We start from the raw sequence: 19609 nt of genomic DNA, 5'->3' as shown, positions 1-19609 counted from the left end.
GGGGTGACACATGATGTTATGAGGATACAATTACTTGCTCTCGAACGGCAGTCGCCGATGCGAAGAAGTTATAATGTGACTGGTGCACGATATGGCGGTCCTCCCTAACGTTGGTCACACACGATCGACCAGAATCTTGAGGACGAGTACAGCTGTACTCTGGTTCTCGCGTAGTCCACCACTGGGCCACTGTCACATGCGAATGCTCCGCAAATCTGAACGTTGCACGACTGGACCAGTTAGCTAAATGGAGATCACAATGAGGGACCATGAAATTCTGTCACGAGCCGATAATACTACCCCACGCGAATACGTGGCGTCTCCGTGCCCTTCACAGTAACCACTCAGCATGACACTATTTACTGTCGTTGTATACCCTACCTGACCTGATAACAACACAAACACGAACAACATCGTGCACTATAGCGACCTTTCTCAAATGTCTCAGAGAACTGCAACTCTCATCATTTACATATTGTAATATCCCCCCTCCTTCCTTCTGCAATCTATTGTCCACATTGAACAATGCCCAGTCGAAACAATTAATAATGTCTTTTATGAAGATTTGGGAGGGGACGAAGATTGCAATAAACTTTTAAGTTTACTCAGCTTGTCATGTTGAGGTGGCTACAGTTCTTCTTGTCTAGGCGTCTGATTCCAGAAGCTGAAAATGTAAAATAGGTCCTCACGTTGGTTTGAGCTAAATAAGTTGGAAGATTGTTGTTGCAGAATTTCCAATAATTTTCTCACCTTTATCTATATCATACAGTATTTTCATTTTCCACATTAACAAAGAGGCAAGCTTACGACTCTGACACTCCGTGGAAATAACAATATTCCAAAGGGATTACAATTTTTCTTAAAAATGAATCCCTGCTAGTTTTCGTTACATCATTAATTTGGATCACTATTTCATAAATGAATACAGAAATAAACATATTAAGCAGTATAGGACTGCGTAACTAATAATAGAAATTTTAAGTGTGAAAATAATTCCTAATTTCATATGTTTCTAAAAAGAAAATAAATTTAACAGTACATTCAGAACTAGATCTTATCGATTATAACAACGAAATTAAAATATTTTATAAAGTAATTACTTTTCGTAAGTTTTAGCTTGAAATACACTCATCAAAAAAGGTTTTCCATCTCGGATCCGAGATTTCATGCCTCTAATACTCAGTAGCACGTCCTCTTGCATTGATACATGCCTGTATTCGTCCTGGCATACTATTCACAAGTTCATCAAGGCACTGTTGGTCCAGATTTTCCCACTCCTCAACGGCGTAGATCACTCAGAGGAGTTGATGGGTCAAGTCGTCCATAACCAGCCGTTTTCAATCTATGCCAGGCATGTTTAATAGGGTTTATGTCTGGAGAACATGGTGGCTACTTTAGGCAAGTGATGTCGTTATCCTGAAGGAAGTCATTCACAAGTTGTGCACGTTGGGGCGCAAATTGTGGCCCATGAAGACGAATGCCTCGCCAGTGTGCTGCCGATGTGGTTGCACTATCTGTCTGTGGATGGCATTCACGTATCGTACAGCCGTTACGACGCCTTCCATGACCACAAGCGGCGTACGTCGGTCCCACATAAAGCCACCCCAAAACAGCAGGGAACCTCCACCTTCCTGCATTCGCTGGACAACGTGTCTAAGGCGTTCAGCCTGATCGGGTTGCCTACAAACACATCTCCGACTATTGTCTGGCTGAAGGCATATGCGATACTCATCGGTGAAGAGAACGTGATGCCAGTCCTGAGCGGTCCATTCGGCATGTTGTTGGGCCCATCTGTGCTGCGCTTCATTGTGTCGTGGTTGCAAAGGTGGACCTCGCCATGGACGTCGGGAGTGAAGTTGCGCATCATGCAGCCTATTGCGGACAGTTTGAGTCGTAACACGACGTCCTGTGACTGCACGAAAAGCATTATTCAACATTGTGGCGTTGCTGTCAGGGTTCCTCCGAGCCATAATCCGTAGGTAGCGGTCATCCATTGCAGTAGTAGCCCTTGGGCAGCCTGAGCGAGGCATGTCATCGACAGTTCCTGTCTCTCTGTATCTGCTCCATGTCCGGACAACATTGCTTTGGTTCATTCCGAGACGCTTGGACACTTCCCTTGTTGAGAGCCCTTCCTGGCACAAAGTAACAATGCGGACGCAATCGAACGGCAGTATTGGCCGTCTAGGCATGGTTCAACTACAGACAACACGAGCCGTGCACCTCCTTCCCGGTTGAATGACTGGAAATGATCGGCTGTCGGACCCCCTCCGTCTAATAGGCGCTGCTCATGCATGGTAGTTTACACCTTTGGGCGGGTTTAGTGACATCTCTGAACAGGCAAAGGAACTGTGCCTGTGATACAATATCCACAGTAACGTCTATCTTCAGGAGTTCTGGGAACTGAGGTGATGCAAAACATTTTTGATGTAACAAGTGAAACGTCCCCTTAGAAAAATTTATACATGACTGAGCTTAAACTAACACACAATATTTTTAGCGCAACGCAATCTGACTTTCAAAAATCCCTACAAAAGAATGGCCCTGACTAACATTAACCTATACCTTTCACAAATCACTTACCTCACAAAAATCTTCATTACTCGAACTACTGCAATACAGCGAGCGCCACTACTGCCAGCTAAATAAAAGATTCAAACTACGGAAGGCACTAACTACTGATAGGCATAGTTAGCAAATGAAAGATATTAATAGAGAACAAACAATGTATTTCCCTTAATAGTCATAATATATATATAGCAGTTCATGACAAATTACAAAACTCCGCCATCTCTCTCCCCACATCCACCACTGCTGGCGGCTCACCTCCAACTGCGCAACGCTACGCGCTGTTCACATCCAGCTGTCGCTGCCCAACACTACAATGGCAGACAACAATGCAAACTAGCCACAGACTGCACACAGCACAGCCAGTGATTTTCATACAGAGCGCTACGTGGCGTTACCAATATAAAAATCTAAACTGCCTAATTACACAAGATAGCGTCGTGTCCGATGTCACGCGTAGCACACAGCTGTGACTGCAATGTTGTAACGTGCGGACACTCCGACTCGAGGTGGTCGGCGGTTGACAGACACCTCGCTGCGCAGCTGGACGTCTCTGTTGGTAATGCTGGCACACTCGTCCACCGGTTGGGGTACTCAGTGGTGCGTGCCTCCTGGCATCCGGACCTCGCACCATCCGACTTCCATTCGTTTGGACCAGTGAAGGATGCATCACACAGGAAGCAGTACCTGGATGATGGGGAGGTTATTGATGGAGCGAGACATTGGCTCTGACCTCGACCAGCAGAGTGGTACCGTGCGGCCGTAGAGGCCTTTCCAGATAGACGGCTTCTGTCGCACTGAACGGAGATCATGTTGAAAAACAGGAGTGGCGAATAATATAGCGTATTAGAATTCTCAGACTTCAAGAAGAATATAATAATTCCAATCCCAAAGAAAGCTGGTGTTCACAGATGTGAAAATTACCGAACAATCAGTTTAATAAGCCACAGCTGCAAAATACTAACACGAATTCTTTACAGACGAATGGAAAAACTAATACAAGCCGACCTCGGGGAAGATCAGTTTGGATTCCGTAGAAATACTGGAACACGTGAGGCAATACTGACCTTACGACTTATCTTAGAAGAAAGATTAAGGAAAGGCAAACCTACGTTTCTAGCATATGTAGACTTAGAGAAAGCTTTTGACAATGTTGACTGGAATACTCTCTTTCAAATTCTAAAGGTGGCAGGGGTAAAATACAGGGAGCGAAAGGCTATTTACAATTTGTACAGAAACCAGATGGCAGTTATAAGAGTCGAGGGACATGAAAGGGAAGCAGTGGTTGGGAAGGGCGTAAGACAGGGTTGTAGCCTCTCCCCGATGTTATTCAATCTGTATATTGAGCAAGCAGTAAAGGAAACAAAAGAAAAATTCGGAGTAGGTATTAAAATCCATGGAGAAGAAATAAAAACTTTGAGGTTCGCCGATGACATTGTAATTCTGTCAGAGACAGCAAAGGACTTGGAAGAGCAGTTGAATGGAATGAACAGTGTCTTGAAAGGAGGGTATAAGATGAACATCAACAAAAGCAAAACGAGGATAATGGAATGTAGTCGAATTAAGTCGGGTGATGCTGAGGGAATTAGATTAGGAAATGAGACACTTAAAATAGTAAAGGAGTTTTGCTATTTGGGGAGCAAAATAACTGATGATGGTCGAAGTAGAGAGGATATAAAATGTAGACTGGCAATGGCAAGGAAAGCGTTTCTGAAGAAGAGAAATTTGTTAACATCGAGTATAGATTTAAGTGTCAGGAAGTCGTTTCTGAAAGTATTTGTATGGAGTGTAGCCATGTATGGAAGTGAAACATGGACGGTAAATAGCTTGGACAAGAAGAGAATAGAAGCTTTCGAAATGTGGTGCTACAGAAGAATGCTGAAGATTAGATGGGTAGATCACATAACTAATGAGGAAGTATTGAATAGGATTGGGGAGAAGAGAAGTTTGTGGCACAACTGGACCAGAAGAAGGGGTCGGTTGGTAGGACATGTTCTGAGGCATCGAGGGATCACCAATTTAGTATTGGAGGGCAGTGTGGAGGGTAAAAATCGTAGGGGGAGACCAAGAGATGAATACACTAAGCAGATTCAGAAGGATGTAGGTTGCAGTAGGTACTGGGAGATGAAGAAGCTTGCACAGGATAGAGTAGCATGGAGAGCTGCATCAAACCAGTCTCAGGACTGAAGACCACAACAACAACAACATTAGAATTCTAAATGGAACGAACCTGCAATCAGAAAAAAGTGTGTTGCATTACTTATCGAACGCCCGTCACACGCTGATATCCGACTACGTCTTCTTCGTGCTTCTCTGTCTTTGTCAGGCACTGTATATCGTACTGAAATACACGTAAGCGCCAAAGAAACTGGTATAGGCATGCGTATTCAAGTACACAGATATGTAAACACGTAGAATACGGTGCTGCAGCCGGCAACGCGTATATAAGACAAGTGTCTGGTGCAGTTGTTAGATGTGTTGCTGCTGCTAAACCGGCAGGTTATCAAGATTCAAGTGAGCTTGATGTGGTATTACAGTCGGCGGACGAGCGATGGGACACAGCATCTCCGAGGTAGCGATGAAGTGGGGATTATCCCGTACGACCATTTCACGAGTGTATCTTGAATAGCAGGAATCTGGTAAAACATCAAATCACCGATATCGCTGAGGCCGGAAAAAGATCCTGCAGGCACGGGACCAACGACGACTGGACGACAGAAGAGAATCGTTCAACGTGACAGAAGTGCAGCCCTTCCACAAATTACTGCAGAGTGTATGCTGGGCCATCAACAAGTGTCAGCGTGCGAACAGTTCAACGAAACATCATCGATATGGGCTTTCGGAGTCGAAGGTCGACTCGTGTTCCCTTGATTACTGCACGATACAAAACTTTACGCTTCGCCTGGGGTCGTCAACACCGACATTGGACTGTTGATGATTGGAAACATGTTACCTGGTCGGATAAGTCTCGTTTCAAATTTTATCTAGCGGATGGATGTGTACGGGTAAAGAGACAATTTCATGAATCCATAGACCCTGCATGTCAGCAGGGGACTGTTGAGGGCCGTGGAGGCTCTATAATGGGGTGGGTCGTGTGCAGTTGGAGTGATATGGGACCCCAGATACGTCTAGATACGCGTCTGAAAAGTGACACGTACTTAAGCATCCCGTCATATCACCTGCATCCATTCATGTCCATTGTGGCATTGGGCAATTCCAGCAGGACAATGCGACACCGCACACGCGCAGAATTGCTGCGAGTGGCTCCACATAACTCTTCTGAGTATAAACACTTCCGCTGGCCACGAAACTCCCCAGACATGAACATTATTGAGCATATCTGGGAAGCCTTGCAACAAGCTGTTCAGAAGAGATTTCCACCCTCTCGTACTCTTACGAATTTATGGACACCCTGCAGGATTTATGGTGTCAGTTTTCTCCAGCATTACTTCAGATAGTAGTCGAGTCCACGCCACGTCGTGTGGCGTCACTTCCGCGTGCTGGCGGGGGCTGTACACGATATTATGGAGGTGTACCAGTTTCTTAGGCTCTTCAGTGTAATATTGTATTTACTAGTGATATTGGTTATAGATACATTTGAGCCGGACTGCCAGCGACGTTTATGTTTCACATACGAGCACATAGGAGGAAATTTCATACGTAAGTCAGTGGCAGCTAGTAATAACATATTCGCAGTTACATGTGCAACGCCCGTAGCGGACCTTTATTTGAGAGCACATTTTTATTTGTATCATTGTATACATTCAACCGTGTCAATTTTCGGTACTAATTGTTACACAATTAAAAAGCATGAATTGGAAAAGCATTGAAGGGATACTTGTCTCTACGTTTTACACTCCTGGAAATGGAAAAAAGAACACATTGACACCGGTGTGTCAGACCCACCATACTTGCTCCGGACACTGCGAGAGGGCTGTACAAGCAATGATCACACGCACGGCACAGCGGACACACCAGGAACCGCGGTGTTGGCCGTCGAATGGCGCTAGCTGCGCAGCATTTGGGTACCGCCGCCGTCAGTGTCAGCCAGTTTGCCGTGGCATACGGAGCTCCATCGCAGTCTTTAACACTGGTAGCATGCCGCGACAGCGTGGACGTGAACCGTATGTGCAGTTGACGGACATTGAGCGAGGGCGTATAGTGGGCATGCGGGAGGCCGCGTGGACGTACCGCCGAATTGCTCAACACGTGGGGCGTGAGGTCTCCACAGTACATCGATGTTGTCGCCAGTGGTCGGCGGAAGGTGCACGTGCCCGCAGCGACGCACGGATGCACGCCAAGAGCGTAGGATCCTACGCAGTGCCGTAGGGGACCGCACCGCCACTTCCCAGCAAATTAGGGACACTGTTGCTCCTGGGGTATCGGCGAGGACCATTCGCAACCGTCTCCATGAAGCTGGGCTACGGTCCCGCACACCGTTAGGCCGTCTTCCGCTCACGCCCCAACATCGTGCACCCCGCCTCCAGTGGTGTCGCGACAGGCGTGAATGGAGGGACGAATGGAGACGTGTCGTCTTCAGCGATAAGAGTCGCTTCTGCCTTGGTGCCAATGATGGTCGTATGCGTGTTTGGCGCCGTGCAGGTGAGCGCCACAATCAGGACTGCATACGACCGAGGCACACAGGGCCAACACCCGGCATCATGGTGTGGGGAGCGATCTCCTACACTGGCCGTACACCACTGGTGATCGTCGAGGGGACACTGAATAGTGCACGGTACATCCAAACCGTCATCGAACCCATCGTTGTACCATTCTTAGACCGGCAAGGGAACTTGCTGTTCCAACAGGACAATGCACGTCCGCATGTATCCCGTGCCACCCAACGTGCTCTAGAAGGTGTAAGTCAACTACCCTGGCCAGCAAGATCTCCGGATCTGTCCCCCATTGAGCATGTTTGGGACTGTATGAAGCGTCGTCTCACGCGGTCTGCACGTCCAGCACGAACGCTGGTCCAACTGAGGCGCCAGGTGGAAATGGCAGGGCAAGCCGTTCCACAGGACTACATCCAGCATCTCTACGATCGTCTCCATGGGAGAATAGCAGCCTGCATTGCTGCGAATGGTGGATATACACTGTACTAGTGCCGACATTGTGCATGCTCTGTTGCCTGTGTCTATGTGCCTGTGGTTCTGTCAGTGTGATCATGTGATGTATCTGACCCCAGGAATGTGTCAATAAAGTTTCCCCTTCCTGGGACAATGAATTCACGGTGTTCTTATTTCAATTTCCAGGAGTGTAATTCCAATCCCAAAGAAAGCTGGTGTTCACAGATGTGAAAATTACCGAACAATCAGTTTAATTAGCCAGAGCTGCAAAATACTAACACGAATTCTTTACAGACGAATGGAAAAACTAGTAGAAGCCGACCTCGGGGAAGATCAGTTTGGATTCCGTAGAAATACTGGAACACGTGAGGCAATACTGACCTTACGACTTATCTTAGAAGAAAGATTAAGGAAAGGCAAACCTACGTTTCTAGCATTTGTAGACTTAGAGAAAGCTTTTGACAATGTTGACTGGAATACTCTCTTTCAAATTCTAAAGGTGGCAGGGGTAAAATACAGGGAGCGAAAGGCTATTTACAATTTGTACAGAAACCAGATGGCAGTTATAAGAGTCGAGGGACATGAAAGGGAAGCAGTGGTTGGGAAGGGAGTAAGACAGGGTTGTAGCCTCTCCCCGATGTTATTCAATCTGTATATTGAGCAAGCAGTAAACGAAACAAAAGAAAAATTCGGAGTAGGTATTAAAATCCATGGAGAAGAAATAAAAAACTTGAGGTTTGCCGATGACATTGTAATTCTGTCAGAGACAGCAAAGGACTTGGAAGAGCAGTTGAATGGAATGAACAGTGTCTTGAAAGGAGGGTATAAGATGAACATCAACAAAAACAAAACGAGGATAATGGAATGTAGTCGAATTAAGTCGGGTGATGCTGAGGGAATTAGATTAGGAAATGAGACACTTAAAATAGTAAAGGAGTTTTGCTATTTGGGGAGCAAAATAACTGACGATGGTCGAAGTAGAGAGGATATAAAATGTAGACTGGCAATGGCAAGGAAAGCGTTTCTGAAGAAGAGAAATTTGTTAACATCGAGTTAGATTTAAGTGTCAGGAAGTCGTTTCTGAAAGTATTTGTATGGAGTGTAGCCATGGATGGAAGTGAAACATGGACGGTAAATAGTTTGGACAAGAAGAGAATAGAAGCTTTCGAAATGTGGTGCTGCAGAAGAATCCTGAAGATTAGATGGGTGGATCACATAACTAATGAGGAAGTATTGAATAGGATTGGGGAGAAGAGAAGTTTGTGGCACAACTTGACCAGAAGAAGGGATCGGTTGGTAGGACATGTTCTGAGGCATCTAGGGATCACCAATTTAATATAGGAGGGCAGCGTGGAGGGTAAAAATCGTAGGGGGAGACCAAGAGATGAATACACTAAGCAGATTCAGAAGGATGTAGGTGGCAGTAGGTACTGGGAGATGAAGAAGCTTGCACAGGATAGAGTAGCATGGAGAGCTGCATCAAACCAGTCTCAGGACTGAAGACCACAACAACAACAACATTAGAATTCTAAATGGAACGAACCTGCAATCAGAAAAAAGTGTGTTGCATTACTTATCGAACGCCCGTCACACGCTGATATCCGACTACGTCTTCTTCGTGCTTCTCTGTCTTTGTCAGGCACTGTATATCGTACTGAAATACACGTAAGCGCCAAAGAAACTGGTATAGGCATGCGTATTCAAGTACACAGATATGTAAACACGTAGAATACGGTGCTGCAGCCGGCAACGCGTATATAAGACAAGTGTCTGGTGCAGTTGTTAGATGTGTTGCTGCTGCTAAACCGGCAGGTTATCAAGATTCAAGTGAGCTTGATGTGGTATTACAGTCGGCGGACGAGCGATGGGACACAGCATCTCCGAGGTAGCGATGAAGTGGGGATTATCCCGTACGACCATTTCACGAGTGTATCTTCAATAGCAGGAATCTGGTAAAACATCAAATCACCGATATCGCTGAGGCCGGAAAAAGATCCTGCAGGCACGGGACCAACGACGACTGAAGAGAATCGTTCAACGTGACGGAAGTGCAGCCCTTCCACAAATTACTGTAGAGTGAATGCTGGGCCATCAGCAAGTGTCAGCGTGCGAACAGTTCAACGAAACATCATCGATATGGGCTTTCAGAGCCGAAGGTCCACTCGTGTTTCCTTGATTACTGCACGATACAAAACTTTACGCTTCGCCTGGGGTCGTCAACACCGACACTGGACTGTTGATGATTGGAAACATGTTACCTGGTCGGATAAGTCTCGTTTCAGATTTTATCTAGCGGATGGATGTGTACGGGTAAAGAGACAATTTCATGAATCCGTGGACCCTGCATGTCAGCAGGGGACTGTTGAGGACAGTGGAGGCTCTATAATGGGGTGGGTCGTGTGCAGTTGGAGTGATATGGGACCCCAGATACGTCTAGATACGCGTCTGAAAAGTGACACGTACTTAAGCATCCCGTCATATCACCTGCATCCATTCATGTCCATTGTGGCATTGGGCAATTCCAGCAGGACAATGCAACACCCCACACGCGCACAATTGCTGCGAGTGGCTCCACATAACTCTTCTGAGTTTAAACACTTCCGCTGGCCACGAAACTCCCCAGACATGAACATTATTGAGCATATCTGGGAAGCCTTGCAACAAGCTGTTCAGAAGAGATTTCCATCCCCTCGTACTCTTACGAATTTATGGACACCCTGCAGGATTTATGGTGTCAGTTTTCTCCAGCATTACTTCAGATATTAGTCGAGTCCACGCCACGTCGTGTGGCGTCACTTCCGCGTGCTGGCGGGGGCTGTACACGATATTAGGGAGGTGTACCAGTTTCTTAGGCTCTTCAGTGTAATATTGTATTTACTAGTGATATTGGCCACGGATTACATTTGAGCCGGACTGCCAGCGACGTTTATGTTTCACATACGAGCATATAGGAGGAAATTTCATACGTAAGTCAGTTGCAGCTTGTAATAACATATTCGCAGTTACATGTGCAACGCCCGTAGCGGACCTTTATTTGAGAGCACATTTTTATTTGTATCATTGTATACATTCAACCGTGTCAATTTTCGGTATTAATTGTTACCCAATTGAAAAGCATGAATTGGAAAAGCATTGAAGGGATACTTGTCTCTACGTTTTATTTCAGGTGCTGTTCAGTACCCCATCTTTCACAGCTTGAAGTACATTTGTGCGGGCGGAAATAGCGCTAAGAGCTTCCTTCCTGGATGTAGTGGTACAGCCGTTGCCGTAGTTGACAGTGCAGAGCAGATACGTTGCCGGGGTGAGAAGTGGCAGTAGGGGGACGGTAGAGAGTGGTGCAGGGCGGCAGCGTGCGGCTGGCGGGTTATTCACGCTCGCCCCTGCCGCTGTATCTGCCCGGCCCCGGCACAGATGCTTCGATTATTCAGCGGCCAATTGTTGCGCTGCTCCACGGTTGTGGCGTGACGCAGCCGCGAGGGAGAGCAGCAGGATAAGGCAACGCCGCCACCGCCGCGTGACGAGGGGGGGAGGGGGGAGAGGGGTGGCGCCTGCCCGCCACCCAGCACCCCCCACCTCTCCCGCGTCACCCTGCCGGCCGGTCTCCCCCCCTCCCCCGCCGCCCCCGCGCGACCCGATAGCCGGGCCTGGCCGGTACTGGAGGCGGCGGCGCAGCCAGTGCGGGACGGACTTGTCAGCGGTTAGCAGCAGCAGCAGTAGGTCCCGTATAGCAGCAGAGCAGGCACCAGCTGCAGGTCCAGTGGCGATGGCGCGAGGCATGGCGAAGGCGGACGTGCGCCTGTGGCTGCTGCTGGCAGCGCTGCCGGCAATCCTGAGCATCGGTGAGTACAGAGCCGAGCTCCTCTCCCGTACCTGCTGGCTGCCCTGCACGGGGCGGGGTGTGGTCCCACCTGCAGGCAGGCGCGAGTCGGCGGTCACCGGCCGGCGAGGCGGATGGACGTCTCCGTCACTCTACGGCCGTTTTTCACTCGATTTACAGGCCTCACTCCACCATTACTATTCTAAATAAAGTTGCAAGTTACCACGCAGTGCACGTAAGCCAGAAATACACGAAGAAATCTCGTCTGCAGTGTAGAGCGTTCAGCAGTGAAACTTCGTGGCAGACTATAATTGCATCTCGTAGCGGAAAACGAGCTTAGATCTTTCCCTCCTGCGTGCAGTTTTCCACCACCTTTGCGTAGATTCAGTGTCCGTTCAGCTAGGACCCTAAACGAATAGTGCTAATAGATAAGACAGACCGCGAGAGCATCCGAGAGTCCGGGGGATGCTCATCCAACGTTTAATGACAGAAAATGGAAGACGGGCTTACCCCTCGCAATAATACTATTGTGGCGGGGGATGGGGTGTACTTTATGCTCACCTTCTGAAAACATTGTAATCTAGTCATGTACTTAGTATTTTAAAATTTTCCAAAAATTAGTTTCTATTTTTAATGATTTCTTATACGAGATTCCGTAACTGTTGTGGATTTTTGAGTAAAACGTAAGCCAAATACTAAAGCCCTAGTAGTGAATGTGATTTTTGGCAACTAATGTCATATTCATATTTTGAATTCAGGACCCTTCTTAGACACATATACATCTTTATAAGTATGATCTGTGTACACATTACGAAAATATTGCTAGGGTTACGGTCAAAATTACGAGAGAGTTATGTTCGACGAAAAATCAATCCAAAATTGCTTCATCTACACTAATACTCCGCCACTGATCTGGCGGAGTGCCCTTCGCTGTCAGGCCGAAAGTCATATGGATTTGGCATCCGACTTACCAGAAATATGCATTTTTATTTCAGACTTCTTTATAGACGCGCTACAGTTCTAGAGTTCCCTCTACAAAATTTGAACAACCCTGCAGAATTTCGAAAGGAAAACAACGGTATTCGGGAAAATTTTAATGGTGTAAAATTTTTTTGACAATTTGCGAAAAAAATTATAATTACAATCCTGAGTAACACAGAAAATAGACACACAAGAGTTCTGATGGCAGTTCTCGATACCACTCCAAGAGTGCTGTCGAAAATTCCAGTGACGTTTTGTGCAGATAATAGTTTATGAGATAACTGCAACGAGGCGGGAGCCGCTTTCACGTCAGACCAAAGGTCTTGCCGCTGTGGTAAAACGGGTTCCGTTGGACCGACGAATCAAGTCGTGTCGGGCTTGGCTAGCACGCGGATGGGTGACCGTCCGTGTCTGGCGAGCGATGTTGGCAGGCGGGGTGGTCTCTGTCGTTGCTAGGCAAACTGAGGAGCTACTTTACTGAGAAGCAGCGGCTCCGGTCTCACACTGACGAATGCCGGGAGACGACAATGCCCCTTCCCGTGGCTTGGACGTCCTCCTCCCGCCCTTCTCGGCGGGAGGAGGTCGTTTTGCCCCGGTTACGAATTGGACACTGCCGGTTCAGCCATCGCCATCTGCTGACGGCTGCGCCGGCGCCGTTCTGCCCATGTGGGCAATTGCTGACGGTCCGCCACATTTTAACGTCCTGCCCGGATTTTAAGACACTGCGTCTTGATCTTGGCCTGCCCTGTAGTCTAGATGCCATTTTAGCGGATGACCCACGAGCAGCTGCTCGCGTTCTTCATTTTATCAACTTGACCAACCTCTCTAAGGACCTTTGATTATGCTGTTTTTTTTTTAATCTTATGCCTGTCAGTCTGTCTTTTATAGCGTTTTCCCTTTTAGTTGCTGTTTTAAACTTGTGCCTGGCGGTGCATTCCTAACGTAGTCTGGGCGCTAATGACCATTGAAGTTTTGCGCCCTAAAACCACAAAAAAAAAAGTCAGCAGTCAGTGACGCCTATGGTCTGCGAATGACGCGGCGGTCGGTCGGTACTGTTGGGCCTTCGAGGCTTACTCGAACGGAGTTTAGTATAGTTCCACTTTCACTACTTAAAAAGCAGTAATTCCAGTTACCTCATAGATTATTATCTGCAGAAGGAAAATGCCCACTCTCGGGGAGCTGGTCAGAACTGCGACCATTATCTTTTTCGAAAACTGGCAAATAATGTTTTCAGAATGTCAAAAGTTTCCCGAGTACTATCGTTTTCTTCAAGAAACTCTGCATAAATAATCAAATTTTGTACCGCGAACTATAGCATAAAACAGTCAAGAACTCCGAAAACACTGTATATTTTTCGAAAACTGAGTGTCAGCTTCACCACGCACCGTGACTTCTGCTACCACTGTCTTCTCCCCTCTCGCCCTTTTCCTTTCCCGAGACGTACACGGCAAGAAATACTATATTGCTGGACAGCCACTTGCCAGAACGCGGTATCTCGGTATTTCAAGAGCACAGCGCCTCTCTTGTACCGTCTGCCACTGGATTTTGTGGAGCATCCCCGCAACGCTCTCGCCTCTGACGAAACGCGCCGCTCTCTGTCACATCTTCTTTCCTACAGTCCAAGCAGAATGATGAATAATACTGAAGTGTTTCGTAAATCTCGTATTCGTGGGTGAGTTCCACTTCCTTAAGATTCTTTCACAGAGTCCTAGCCTCGGACTTAATTTTTCAACGCCGGCCGCGGTGGTCTAGCGGTTCAGGCGCTCAGTCCGGAACCGCGCGACTACTACGGTCGCAGGTTCGAATCCTGCCTCGGGCATGGATGTCTGTGATGTCATTAGGTTAGTTAGGTTTACGTAGTTCTAAGTTCTAGGGGACTGATGACCACAGATGTTAAGTCCCATAGTGCTCAGAGCCATTTGAACCATTTTTTTAATTTTTCAACAGTTTGTTTTATATGTTCATTCCGCTTTAAGTCGCTCCAAATAGTTCCTCCAACGGTAGTTACTGATTCCAGTGATTTGTCACGAATAGTATAGTCGTACGGCAGTGGATTTATTTTCCTGTTTTTGCACAGTACGTTACATTGTCCACATATAAATCTGGATGAATATTAGATCAGACGTTTTCCAGATCGTATGAAGGTTCAACGACAGCCTCTCTTGCGGCAGACGATTCGTGATAGAAACTAGGTAGGGAATAAATAATAGTGGTACTCGAAGTACGCTACAACCAAGGATGCCTATACCAAAGCTTGTAGAGAAAGGGGGTGGGGTGGGGGGAAGGCCTGGGGGCCTGAAGTATTTTTCACAGTTTCGAGGGCGAATGGTGACTCGTAAAAAGTCATTAAAAAGATCCAGTGTCATCTACATCTACATCCATACTCCGCAAGCCACCTGACGGTGTGTGGCGGGTGGTACCTTGAGTACCTCTATCGGTTCTCCCTCCTCTTCCAGCCTCGTATTGTTCGTGGAAAGAAAGATTGTAGGTATGCTTCTGTGTGGCCTCTAATATCTCTGATTTTATCCTCATGGTCTCTTCGCGAGATATACCTAGGAGGGAGCAATATACTGCGTGACTCCTCGGTGAAGGCACGTTCTCGAAACTTCAACAGAATCCCGTACCGAGCTACTGAGCGTCTCTCCCCTGCACAGTCTTCCACTGGAGATGATAGATAATCTCCGTAACGCTTTCGCGATTACTAAATGATCCTGTAACGAAGCGCGCTGTTCTCCGTTGGATCTTCTCTATCTCTTCTATCAACCCTATCTGATACGGATCCCACACTGGTGAGCAATATTCAAGCAGTGGGCGAACAAGTGTACTGTAACCTACTTCCTTTGTTTTCGGATTGCATTTCCTTAGGATTCTTGCAATGAATCCTAGTCTGGCATCTGATTTACCGACGAGCCAACTTTATATGATCATTCCATTTTAAATCACTCCTAATGGCTACTCCCAGATAATTTATGGAATTAACTGCTTCCAGTTGCTCACCTCCTATATTGTAGCTAAATGATAAGGAACCTTTCTTTCTATGTATTCGCAGCACATTACACCTGTCTACATTGAGATTCAGTTGCCATTCCCTGCACCATGCGTCAATTCGCTGCAGATCCTCCTGCATTTCAGTACAATTTTCCATTATTACAACCTCTCGATATACCACAGTATCATCCGCAAAAAGCCTCAGTGAACTTCCGATGTTATCCACAAGGTCATTTATGTATACTGTGAATAGCAAAGGTCCTACGACACTCCCTTGCGGCACACCTGAAATCACTCTTACTTCAGAAGACTTTCTCTCCATTGAGAATGACATGCTGCGTTCTGTTGTCTAGGAACTCTTCAATCCAATCACACAATTGGTTGGGTTGTTTTGGGGAAGGAGACCAGACAGCGAGGTCATCGGTCTCATCGGATTAGGGAAGGACGGGGAAGGAAGTCGGCCGTGCCCTTCGAAAGGAACCATCCCGGCATTTGCCTGGAGCGATTTAAGGAAATCACGAAAGACCTAAATCACACAATTGGTCTGATAGTCCATATGCTCTTACTTTGTTGATTAAACGACTGTGGGGAACTGCATCGAACGCCTTGCGGAAGTCAAGAAACACCGCATCTACCTGGGAACCCGTGTCTATGGCCCTCTGAGTCTTGTGGACGAATAGCCGAGCTGGGTTTCACACGATCGTCTTTTTCTAAACCCATGCTGATTCCTACAGAGTAGATTTCTAGTCGCCAGAAAAGTCATTATACTCGAACATAATACGTGTTTCAAAATTATACAACTGATGGACGTTAGAGATATAGGTCTATAGTTCTGCACATCTGTTCGACGTCCCTTCTTGAAAACGGGGATGACCTGTGCCCTTTTCCAATCCTTAGGAACGCTACGCTCTTCTAGAGACCGCTGCAAGAAGGGGATTTTTCAGTCGTTTTCTTGAAAGAAAAACAGCTGACTACACTATATTTTTTCCTTTCCCGAAGAGCTAGAGTGGGGGGGGGGGGGGGGCAGGGGTTGGCGCGCTCTAGGTGGTATTGATCAGAGCTAGAGGATAAGTTCTTATAAGGATAGGTCTGGAAACCGATACCTGTCGAGGAATGGACCTCTCTGCCATCCCTTCTCCATCTGTCTGTTACGCACAAGTAGTATGCTGACACGCCCTTCCGTTCTTCTTCGCAGTGAACCACGCACTCTTTCAAGTAACCCCGCTCCATTCGGACTGCGTCACGTGCGTTGACCACCCGCTCTTGCAAAGTTTGCATTTTGACGACGGGTTGGGCACGCACCAACGCCTCTAAATGACCTCATAGCCAACGGAGTGAGGTCTGGCAGACGGGGAGGCCGCGCTACCGTATCTCGTCGACCAATCCGCCGCCCATGAAGCGATGGGACAGGAGATGTTGCACGATCCGTAAAAAACTGGATTGTGCTCCGTCGTGCATCAACTACATTTGTTGTCTTTCTGCAAGGGTACCGCTCTCCAGTTATCGCTGGTAATTCATCGCGCAGAAATCGCTGATACAAAACACTTGTTCGTCTGTTTGGTGAAGTGTACGGTCCTATGAGTCTGTCACCGACATTTCCTGCCCATACTCTGATATCGATGGCTCTCCACCATGACTGCTCAAGGACTTGCATCTGCCCACACGTGGCTATTGCGGTTATCTTGTGTGCAAACAAAATATAGGCTGTGAACTGCTAATCGTAGTACCCGTAAATAAAATGCTGATCGTCAGCACCTCATATCTCGACGGGTATTGGTTTCCGGACACATTATTATCGGAACTTTTCTTCAAGGTGTGACCAGAACTAGCTCACGTCGGAATATGAGTACGTGACACATTTCTTAAACATGTCCGACATGTAAAGTTGTCCTCTCAAGAAGTTTATATTACTCATTTAACTTAGGTAAATATTTCAGGTGTGACATAACGCGTTTCTGCCCAGATACGAAGCTACACGTTGTGGTAGGACCAGCAACCATCCACAAACACATTGGGGGTCCCCTTCCCCAAATGTGTGTGAATTCCTAAGGGACCAAACTGCTGAGGTCATCGGTCCCTAGCAACACACACTACATTAACTAACTTATGCTAAGAACGACACACACACCCATGCGCGAAGGAGGACTCGAACCTCCGGCAGGAGAGACGGCGCAGGTCGTGACATGATCCCTCAAACCGAACGGCCACTCCACGCGGCTCCCCTTCCCCTTTTTGTTTCTCGTTGGGAAATAGGGGAAGGTTTCGGGGATTAGGTTCCCCCAAACCTTCCCCTATTTCCCCACCATATCTAGTTTGAAACCTGCACCCACAATTAGCTCGGTTCTGAAATAAGTTATGGCGAAAAAACGGATAGTTTTTTCCAAAGTTTTTGTGAATAGTTGCGAATTACTCAACAATATAATTTGCAACACAGACGCGAAGGCTCCGAAGATACATTATAAATTAAAAACGTTACTTAACTTCAAAAGCACGCTATCCAGATCGTCTTTAAATCGGTGCTTTCATGCGGAGTTCGGAGAAATCCATTGACAAAAGGCAGCAGAAAGCGTAACAGTCTCAAATAACAGTGTAACAGTCATATTAATCTATTTTAAATGATGAGGCAGGTCTCTACGCTTCAGTGTATGGCATACCTACTAGAAGTATGATGTGACAGTGGTTTAGTATGCAAAATCGCCGCTTCTGTAACCAACTCCAACTCATTAAGGTTTATTTTTGGACAGCCAGCCGTTTGAGTTTGCAAGTATTTCTGTTCATACCATAGTCTGCGGATCACCTTCTGCGTTCGGCAATGGTTCCTGATCATGTGTAAGTTGTATGTCACGCTCCCCAAATTATTTCCCACCTTCTCAGCGATGCCTTTAACAGCCTCGTCGATGGCATGTTAAACGGTAATACTCCTTCCTTGCAAGAATGAGAAGCTGGTGTTCTGCATCAGCATGCTTACGTTTTGCACCATTTTACTTGTACGATATCATCATTTTCCAACCGGATGTAAAATTAAGGTTTTCCACGTGGAATTGGAGGCAGAACGTTGAACAAACAAGGCTGGCAGACGTATGGTATACATGGCAACTAAGCTGCGACTCTCGTTCGAGTGATTCAGCGCAGAAAGAATTCTTTCCGTTGCCTTACAACAAGCTTTGCTGCTATAAAATCCTGCAACGACCAAGACTATTAGTCGATCGACGATAGCGCCCATTGTCTGGAGAACGGTTCACTGAATGGGGCGTTGTGGCAGGGCCACGATTGCTGGGTGCGCCAGCGTATGTGCTGGAAGTCTTCCCGACATTTCCCAGAAATGCTGGCTATTCGTCCTTGTCCTTCAGACGGCTTTATCGAGGAACATTGGATGTTTTTCACGCTATTTTCCTGATCATCGATGCACAATATCTTGCGTCACAAGTAATGTACGTTGTGTAAGACCTAAATCTATGGTATCTTTTACAGGATGTATTTCATTCTTAGATAGCTACTTCTCAATAATGATCCTAGGTTCGAAATTCGAACGTATATGCGTATGGAAAGCATGTTGTTCACAAGCTGTCTTTTATCTTCGTTCCTTGCGACAGTCTTTGTAATAAATGACAGTACGTGGGCATATAAACAAAAGTTTTTCTGTCACTGGTGCACACGGGGACTGCTGTACCTACTACAGTTCTTGGGAAGGGTACGTGTGCGCCATTTGAAGCCTTCATTCGGGTTACATGAGTAACGGCGCATAATTCTTGTCTTCCTAAGATAACATATTGGTAGACCTGTATTGGAAAGAAGGAAGTTTATGTTGTTACGTCTGTCGACGATGAGGTTTTTAGAGACAGAACGCAAGCCCGTATTGGGCAAGAAAATTGGCTCTGGCCGTTTCAAGGAATCCATTCTAGCATTTCGGCTTGAGCGATTTAGGAGAAATTAGGCAACACCTAAATCTGGATGACCGTACAGGGAAATGAACCCGGTCCTCCGGAAGGTGTGTCCAAATTCTCGCCACTGCTCTATTTCAGCTGATGCTTGCTAATTTCCCTTCGCCTCAGAAGAATCTTCGCGACATCAGACTCCTCTATGAACTTTTCTTAACCAGTCTACTGGTCACTGGGGCATCCACAGAACTGAGAGAAAAATGATAAAAACTAGGCATAATATAAAAAGACATTCACCGCAATTGTACACGAGG

The 19609-nt window shown here is 46.7% G+C and overlaps 1 protein-coding gene across 1 annotated transcript in view; it reads left to right on the top strand.

Moving 5' to 3' along the window:
- Positions 1 to 11304: 11304 nt before the first annotated feature.
- Positions 11305 to 19609, top strand: part of LOC126092623 (protein FAM151B) — a 406482-nt gene continuing 398177 nt past the window's right edge. The window contains exon 1 of the mRNA XM_049908339.1: positions 11305 to 11470. Within this exon, the coding sequence (XP_049764296.1) occupies positions 11395 to 11470 (76 nt within the window). The 5' untranslated portion in view covers positions 11305 to 11394. The remainder of the gene's footprint in view (positions 11471 to 19609) is intronic.

This window comes from Schistocerca cancellata, chromosome 7, assembly GCF_023864275.1.
Source record: "Schistocerca cancellata isolate TAMUIC-IGC-003103 chromosome 7, iqSchCanc2.1, whole genome shotgun sequence".
NCBI classification, from domain to species: domain Eukaryota; kingdom Metazoa; phylum Arthropoda; class Insecta; order Orthoptera; family Acrididae; genus Schistocerca; species Schistocerca cancellata.
The sequence above is the reverse complement of the archived record's forward strand: the minus strand, read 5'-3'. Positions and strand labels throughout refer to the sequence as shown.